Source organism: Salvelinus sp. IW2-2015, unplaced genomic scaffold, assembly GCF_002910315.2.
Source record: "Salvelinus sp. IW2-2015 unplaced genomic scaffold, ASM291031v2 Un_scaffold4741, whole genome shotgun sequence".
NCBI lineage: Eukaryota > Metazoa > Chordata > Actinopteri > Salmoniformes > Salmonidae > Salvelinus > Salvelinus sp. IW2-2015.
Window position 1 is genome coordinate 1 of NW_019946010.1, and position 9,246 is coordinate 9,246.

The following is a 9,246-nucleotide window of genomic DNA, read 5'->3' on the forward strand; positions in this document are numbered from 1 at the left end:
GGGGATGGGGAGTTCTGGTGGAGGGGGTCCAGCTCAGTGCCTCTCCTCAGCAGCTCAGTGATTTCCTGTTCCAGCTCTTCAATGAGCCCTTCAGCCRGCCTCTCAGCTGCTTTCTGCTTCTCCTCAACCTCCTCAATAACCTCACCCTGACTTCTCTCAATGGAGCGCACCAGAGCAGTGAASACCTCCACACTTCCTGCTATCTCTCTCTCTGCATCTCTCTGGCTGAGCTCTACTYKYTATTTGATGTCCTTAACCTTCTGCAGTCGCTCCTGGATCATCTGCTGCACTTGTGCTCCTTCTCCAGGCTTGGAAGAGGACTRCTCTCTGTCTGTGACCTTCATCCTCTTAAAATGATCTGCAACWTCTCTGAGTYTTGTGTTGGTTTTTAGGTCAGGTCTTCTGTTGAATGTGTCCTTACACAGTGGACACTGGCACAGGACAGTGCTGTTCCAGTATTCCCTGATACAGGCCTTGCAGAAGTTGTGTCCACATGGAATAGAGACTGGCTCAGTGAACACATCCAGACAGATAGAGCACAGGAACTGCTCTTCAGACAGGACATTGCTGGAGGTGGACATTTCTGAAACCRAATAGAAGACCACAGAGTTAGAKATGTAGCTGTCTTCATTTTAGAYTYTTTTACTGCCCCCTGCTGTACTGGAGTGTTTGTTCAGGAACATGATTTATTGGTTGATCCCTTCCACTGGCTTGGATGGAATTCTGTGATCCCTCCCTTACCCAGAACAAGTCCCACCCACTAGACTACTTTAGTTTGCCATTCTGTAATAAAAGGGCAGCCACAGAGTTAGATATATCCTGTTAGAGGTCATAGCAAAATATTGATTTATACCTTAATAGACATATATACCCAATTATGAGAGGGCCATAAACAAGAACTAATAATGCTGCATATGGTTAAAATCTCACCTTCCTGGTAAAAKATGTTATAAGTTGCTGAGGTTTAGTCACTCACTTTTGAGGACACAAGCTCAAGTACATAGTAGAACTATGATGCCAACATTTTTTTTAATTTTTTTAATTTATCCTTTATTTAACTAGTTAATCAGTTAAGATCAAATTCTTATTTAGAATGACGGCCTACCCCGGCCTAACCCGGACGACGCTGAGCCCATTGTGCTCCGTCCTATTGGACTCCCGATCACAGCTGGTTGTGATACAGCCCGGGATTGAACCAGGGTCTGTAGTGACACCTCTAGCACTGAGATGCAGTGCCTTTTAGAGCGCTGCGCCACTCGGGAGCCCTGTGTGGGTAGGCAGACCAGGTAAATATCATGTGATGTAGCTCCTATTCAACAAAAGTGGTTGAATGGGGCCTGAAATGACTGATATGCCTTCTAAATATAGTAATAATTAAATGATCTATTGACTAACTATATGATTWCACCTTCCTTATAACTGTAAAATAATATATTTTGTGAAAYTACAATATGGCACCATTTCATAGAACTGATGATYMTGAAMGGTCTTCCCTGCTGGCTCTGAGCAATGCACAGATSCCATTCAAATGCCTGCCGACTTGTTGCKACTTCCGCTTTAAGTACAAAGTGATGTTTGTCCYTCTGTGACCAAGAGAAAGTGGTCTTYTTTCAGTTCTACAAAATGCTTTTGTATTTGTTCATGTTGGCTGGTCTAACTCTGTGTGAACATCACAGCGTTTGGGGCTGTGACCTACTGAGCCAGAGGAAATCAGTCCTTTGTTTGAATAGGTCTATCACTCCTTCAGCTGTTGAGTGGAACGGGACAACCTTAAAGCTTTTTTGTAAATCCTTCCGTTTGTTTCTAAAACCCTCCCACAGACACATCTACAAGCTAAAAACACATTCAGGACCAATCCAAAACCCAAGTAAGTCCCTGATGTCAGGACTTGTCTCAGCAGGTTTTAGAGGGTGCATGTGGAACCTCCTATCTTTGGCATTGGGCAGTGCCAGCTCCATTTTAAAGTAGTTGCGTACATTTTCTTCTTTCCTGTTTTGAGGGGTTGTTAGAGCCAACATTGGTGATTACTGCCACCCTTCCACGCTTGAGTGTCTGCTCAGTAGTGTCTGATAACTCCATCCAGATCAGTTGAAGATCTGATCTCTCCCTACCCACAGCAAGTCCCACTCCGTTGACTACTCTAAAATGTTTGCATGCTATCTATCACAACATTTTACCAAGTGCCAAACCTTTTCTCCACTCTGTGGTGGAACCGAATATTCTTATAGCTCACCTTAGTAGTTCATAACCTTGTGGCACCAGACTGATTGCTACGTTCAGCATTCTGTTTTACTGCACGTATAACTCTGGGATTTCTCAACAGAAGGGCTTTTGGAATTAGAAAAAAATGGCTGGTCCAATCAGCTTCCTCTTTAAAAACAAGGGTGTATTTGGGACGAAAACCCACGCAACCAAATAGTGTGCTTGAATTAGGCCGCCCTCTGATTGAACGGAACGTGTGATCCAATCGCTGACAAGTAGTTTTGAATAATACCTGCCATTACAGACATGTACTCAAACGGTTTAAGTTAGGAGGTATGCCACATGCCAGACTGATACGTGAAGGGTGTCAAAATAAAAATCTTCCCAGCGTGAAATAGTTCCAATCCTTCTGATTGTGACGTCATGTTGTCAAATATATCACAGCGTGAAAATGTTCCCAGTTCAATAATTGCGCGTGCGTCTCTTTGTGTGGATGGCTGAGCTCTCCGGGTGTCTCTTACTACGTACATGAAGGGAAACGGACTGGTGAACTCAGCCTTCAGGCGTCTTTACAATGTGAATTGTCATACTATGGGTAGAGCCAAGCACAAAGTCTGTGTGTGCAAAGAAATGGAATTTCACTCCTTCTAAACAACATACTTTTTTTATAGAAAAGGTTGCCATTTACAGGGTACCACTGGTGCTCCCAATTTAAAAAAAGTTAGGAGCACAGCATAACATTTAGGAGCACCAGAGAAGATTAGTTTAAAATCTATTGAGATATAGCCTGTATGTGTGTGTGTATATATATATATATATATTTACTATTGCGATACTATTGCAACAACACATCATCAGTAGGGTAAAAACTAACCTGTCTCACGACGGGTCTTATATATAATATATATATATATATATAACAGGCTATATCTCCTAGCTACTTCTGAAGCACTCGTTGTGCTCTAAACTAATATGTAACCTGTAAAGACCTTTGTTTATTACAAAAACCTAAAATGTTGATACAAATACCTCTCATTGAATTACAAAGGCATTTGTGGAATATTTGGTTTTTACATTACATTTAAAGCACTATTTTCCTATTGATGCATATAACATTGAAAATTGGACACCGTCTCTTTTAGAAAGTTGTGATGACAACATGCAAGAGATCAGTCTTTGATTCGTTGATCTCCTGAAGAAGGCTAATCCTTTTCCTTTCTTTCTGTACCCCACATGTATATACTAGTAAAGTTACCAGGTTGTTAGCTAGAAAACTGAACAAATGTTAACGACCCGCGACATGGTTTAATGAATATAAAATGTGTCTTCAGTCCTCATAGGAACATGTTGCTCCGGTAATATGGGTTAAACAGGTCTAGAAACAAGCTGGTTCAGCTGTAGGTATGGTGCATCATGATCATTTCTCATTAGGGCACTCGGAAGCAGCAGTACAGCGAAGCCTGATCATTACAGTAATTATGATCTGGGTAATTGTTTTTGTGTGGGGGGGTGGGGTGGGGGGGCACTGGTAATGCAAACCAATATGGTTGGACTCTAGAGCCCTGGTTGGCATAGAGTCAAGTCTACAAAACCTTGTGGATGTTATTCATAACGGATTCTAGTTTTGGGAACAGAAATTGTATAGAGATCGTATTTTCATCTATGAAAACATTTAGCTGAATGTCAACCCATTTTCAGATATGGTAAGGAGATGAAGCCCCTAGTGGATGTGACGGCTTGTCCTCTAGTATTCAAATAGAGAATTTCAATAAGGCTTTCTCGTTCCAGGAATGACATTTTATGGTTACGGATGCACTACAGATGTGATAAGGAGAATGGTGATTGATCACATATAGAGTATATCCTCACATTTGTTATGGGCTTCTGTCCTGCACCATATTTGGTAAGAAGAGGAAGTCCAGTGATAAGGCAGAAAGAGAAGCAAAATGATGGATGAAACGTCCCATCTGTATACAGGTTGAAAGGTTGTCAATGAGTCAAGTCTAAAAACTTAGTGGACCTTTTTCATAACAAGTTTTGGGAAACAGAAAATTGTATGGAGATCTGTGAAAAAACATCAACCCACTTTCAGTTTCCTTCTGCCTTGCACTGGACTCCTCTTACCAAATATGGTCAGACAGGAAGCTCCTAGCAGGTGTTGTAAGACCTCTTTGTGATCACATATGATCAGTCAGCGTTTTACATGTCTGTGGAGCAACTGGAATAGCCTGTTTGAATTCACTATTTGAATACTACATTTATCTTTAGATGGTACATTAGTTCTACCGAAATGATATTGATTCAGTTTTCCAACAGACTGACCATGGCCTTTTAATACAGAGTGTAAGAGAAGATAATATACTTTCTATACTGAGGTGGTTGTCCCACCTAGCTATTCTAAGATGAAATCACTAACTGTAAGTCACTGGATAAGAGCGTCTGCTAAATGACTTAAATGTAAATGTATTCACATTTTGGATAAGTGACATTTAACATACTTGTAAAATTGTCAATTCACTAATTATTCCAGATTTTTTTTTAAACAAATATGAAGAAAAAAAGAACAGGTGAGAAACACAAAGCAGTGTGATTATGAAGTAAATAATCCAGGTTAAACCACTTACCTGGGGGGGGGGTTCCCTTTTTATCTTGACAGGTTGACTGTGTAGCTGTGTGTAGAACGATGAGGAGCAGGAGAGTTATGCACTTTATACTTACACTTTCACAATCCAATATGACCAGTCAATCAAAGTTTATTTGGCACGTGCACACAGTACAGTGAAACACTCGCTAACTCTTCTCAACAATGCAGTACAATATCATTCAAAAATAAAATGCCAAATYCAAAAGTCCKAAAAATAACAAGTAGTATGAGAAGTATGTACATACAGTATCTGTGATTTATCAAAATGGAGACTTTAATACAAGMWGTAATAAAAAGTAGAAGGAAAAACTAGTATGAGAAGTATTTATCTGTGATTTATGAAAATGGAACATTAATACAAGTAGTAAAGTGACTTGGCATAGCAGCTTCAGTAAACAGCAGTTGAAACCAGAGGAGCACTGCAGTAGCTTCTGTRTCCTAGTCTGCTGTGTTCTGTTGCTGRTGGTCTGCCCGTCATCTGTCCACCCAACCAGAGACGCTAGGGACACTGACACTGACTAGACATGACGTTGCAAATGTATTTTCCCTTCAATTTACAAGCTGAATTGCAATAAACATGATGCACACACAGTATTACATATAATTCTGTTTTATTTGATGGTTACCAGGTTGACCTAGTGTAAAGGGTCAGGCTGGGGTTGGAGGCCAGGGGTCAAGGTTGACCGTAATAAATAAAATGGGTTGGTATCTCTCTACCCAGGGCCAGCTAGCAGTGCTGCTGGGGTTGCGGTRCRGAGTCAGGTGRTGAACCCAAACAAACCACACATCCTAATCCCCCTAACCCTATCTAAAGTAGACACATGATTTCTCCTGCTTCTGCTCTCTCTGCTCTCTCTTTCTGTCCCTCTCTATCTCTCTTTCTCACTATCTTTTTTTTCTCTCCCTTTATACTCTCTATTGCTCTCTTGATTTTTAGGTATTTCTCTCCTAGGTTCTTCTCTCTCTGCTCAGCTGATTCCCCTCTTTTTTGCCATCTAACATCTCTTTCTCTCTCTCCTTGCTGTTCCCTTCCCTCTCCTCCGTTGTCTCTCTTCCTCCAGGTTATCTTTCCCTGGATCCCTCTTCCTACTCTCACCCTGGCTCCCGAGGTAAAGTGCTTCCCTTTCTCTCTCTGCATCTTTCTCCACGCGTGAGCGTGAGAGGGGAGGGCTTCAGTCCTCCAGTAGGCCCAGACAGTGCTCTCAAACCTGGATTAGACTAGGCTGAGTGGCCCCCTGGAGCTCTGGAGACTCTCTCTTGCTATACCGTAGGACAGCAGACACTCACAAACTAAGTCTACTGCCACTAGTGGGCTTGTCCTGGCATCTAGTAGTGTGTGGATGCATAGCTTGTAGTGTCTTAGGCTGTTTCACAGGAAAGATGGTGTGCTTGCATGGAGGCGCATGCATTAACATAGTCTGTGTCTTTGTGCATGAACGTGTTGCATATTTTGGTGTGTGTGTGTGTGTGTGTGTACAGTATACATGTATGTGTGTGTATTCTGGCGTGTTTTCTTGTTCCCCTGCTAAAATTAGATTCTCTCTCTCTCGTTCTCTCTCTCTCTCTCATTCTCTCTCTCTCTCTCTCTCTCGTTCTCGTTCTCTCTCTCTCTCGTTCTTTCTCTCTCGTTCCAGTCCTCAGTGCTGATAGGGTGGAGCAGATGACCAAGACCTACAATGACATTGAGGTTGTCACACATCTATTGGCTGAGGTGGGCTCTCATTGGTGCATTGTCTTTGACACATGGCGGTGATTAGTTGTCATTGATGATTGTGGCCGCGTGATTGGTGGACTAACTGTTGCATGTGTCATTGGTTGCAGCGGGACCGGGACTTGGAGCTGGCCGCTCGGATTGGTCAGTCTCTGCTTCAGAGGAACCACCTGCTCCAGGAACGCAATGAGTCTGTGGAGGAACAGCTAGCACAGGCCCTGGACCAGGTAACACACACACACTACTGTACACACACACACACACTACTGTACACACACACACACTACTGTACACACCACACCCCCTCTGACCCCCCCCCGTCCCAGGTGCACCAGCTACAACATGAGCTGGGGAAAAAGGATGAGTTGCTGCGGATGGTGGCCAGCGCTTCAGAGGAGAGTGAGACTGATTCCAGCTGCTCAACACCGCTGCACCCCCGCCAACCCCTAGCGCCAGCTGTGGCCCTCAGCCAGCTGGAGGCCCTGCAGGGGAAAATGTCTGATCTGGAAGAGGAGAACCTGGCCCTACGCTCTGAGGTATAGCTGACATGACACCCTATTTCCTAGAGTTCACTACTTTTGACCAGGACCCATTGGGTTAAGGTTAGGATAAACGGTAGGGTGATCTGATCCCAGATCTGTGGTCCGTGCCAATTCTACTTCGACTGTGCACTTTCTGCGGTCCAGGCTTTTTAACGCTTCATCGTGGGCCCCTCACACCTTACTCTAACCTCTGTACCTCTGGTCCGACCAGGCCCGTCATCTGATAGTTCCTAACACCTCACTGTAAACCCTGTGGTCCGACCAGGCCCGTCATCTGATAGTTCCTAACACCTCACTGTAAACCTGTGGTCCGACCAGGCCCGTCATCTGATAGTTCCTAACACCTCACTGTAAACCCTTGTGGTCCGACCAGGCCCGTCATCTGATAGTTCCTAACACCTCACTGTAAACCTGTGGTCCGACCAGGCCCGTCATCTGATAGTTCTAACACCTCACTGTAACCCTGTGGTCCGACCAGGCCCGTCATCTGATAGTTTCTAACACCTCACTGTAAACCCTGTGGTCCGACCAGGCCCGTCATCTGATAGTTCCCTAACACCTCACTGTAAACCTGTGGTCCGACCAGGCCCGTCATCTGATAGTTCCTAACACCTCACTGTAACCTGTGGTCCGACCAGGCCGTCATCTGATAGTTCCTAACACCTCACTGTAAACCCTGTGGTCCGACCAGGCCCGTCATCTGATAGTTCCTAACACTCACTGTAAACCCTGTGGTCCGACCAGGCCCGTCATCTGATAGTTCCTAACACCGCACTGTAAACTCTGTGGTCGAACCAGGCCCGTCATCTGATAGTTCCTAACACCGCACTGTAAACCCTGTGGTCCGACCAGGCCCGTCATCTGATAGTTCCTAACACCGCACTGTAAACCTGTGGTCCGACAGGTCTGTGGTCCGACCAGGCCCGTCATCTGAAGACTGAGACCTTCACCTACGAGGAGAAAGAACAACAGCTGGTCAGCGACTGTGTCAAGGAGCTACGTGAGTCACATGCACTCAAACGCACAATCTCACACACACGCACACACACACAAAAAAGGCATGAATCAGGTCAATTAACAAGTAATTAGGTTATTGATCTCTAAGGATTAAAGAGCTGTGTGGGTTGGTTCAGGCGAGTCCAACAGTCAGATGGTGAACCTGACAGAGGAGCTGTCCCATAAGAATGAAGAGGTGGTGAGACACCAGGAGGAGATTTCCCAGCTCCTCTCCCAGATAGTAGAGCTCCAACACCGCGTCAAAGAGGTGAGAGGAAGGGGAGGAAGAGCGCTGTTTGAAGTTGATGTTGTAGTAATAATTGTAGAGTAATAGTACTGATGAAGTGTGTTTCCAGCTGGCCCTGGAGAAAGAGGAGCTGAGGATTCACTTACAGGCCTCGAAAGATGCCCAGAGATCACTCACTGCAGAGGTGAGTTGTCTAGCGATGAACAGTTCAATGAACTCTCTGACTCCATAGAAGTGCCTTAAGGTGTGCCCTTTTCTGAACAACATTTCATAACTCTCCAACATCATTTGCACCACAGCTATATGTCAGASMAGAACTGCACCTGATAAGCAGCATGATATGGCCCAGAGTTGTAGTATTTCAAATATTATCTTGGGTTTGGTTTGTTATGTTGACACAAGCAGTGAATTTGTGTTCAAGGTTAAAAGCTGCATCAAGGTTTAAGTTAAGGTGTTTATTACTGATGAATGAGTATGTGTGGAATACGGTCATGGACAGTGGGTATTTAACTGTTGTGTAGCTGAACCAGCTAGCAGAGGGTTAACTATGTTGTTGTGTAGCTGAACCAGCTAGCAGAGGGTTAACTATGTTGTTGTGTAGCTGAACCAGCTAGCAGAGGGATAACTATGTTGTTGTGTAGCTGAACCAGCTAGCAGAGGGTTAACTATGTTGTGTTGTTGAATAGCTGAACCAGCGCTAGATTGTGCTGTAGCCTACTACCTAGGTCAATGTCCGACAGCCAACAACCGCTCAAAATCTAATAAGGTGTCACGGAAAGCAGATGAAACAAAATCGCCCATAAAAATATGGGTATCAACGCTATAACCCGAGTAAATCTCCGCAGTTGGAGGGCATTGACTCATTAACACGCGCATGTAGAACAGTTATCACTGGTTTCTCCCA

The 9,246-nt window shown here is 44.2% G+C and overlaps 1 protein-coding gene and 1 pseudogene across 1 annotated transcript in view; one reads left to right on the forward strand and one right to left on the reverse strand.

Annotated features, from left to right (window-relative positions):
* Positions 1-5: 5 nt before the first annotated feature.
* On the reverse strand, positions 6-648 carry LOC139026421 (E3 ubiquitin-protein ligase TRIM11-like; annotated as a pseudogene).
* Positions 649-1,626: 978 nt separating this feature from the next.
* trak2 (trafficking protein, kinesin binding 2) overlaps positions 1,627-9,246 on the forward strand; it is a 21,761-nt gene continuing 14,141 nt past the window's right edge. The window contains 8 exon segments of the mRNA XM_070441764.1: positions 1,627-1,867; positions 5,908-5,955; positions 6,481-6,557; positions 6,668-6,784; positions 6,884-7,093; positions 8,021-8,099; positions 8,233-8,363; positions 8,452-8,568. Of these exon segments, the coding sequence (XP_070297865.1) occupies positions 1,642-1,867; positions 5,908-5,955; positions 6,481-6,557; positions 6,668-6,784; positions 6,884-7,093; positions 8,021-8,099; positions 8,233-8,363; positions 8,452-8,568 (1,005 nt within the window). The 5' untranslated portion in view covers positions 1,627-1,641.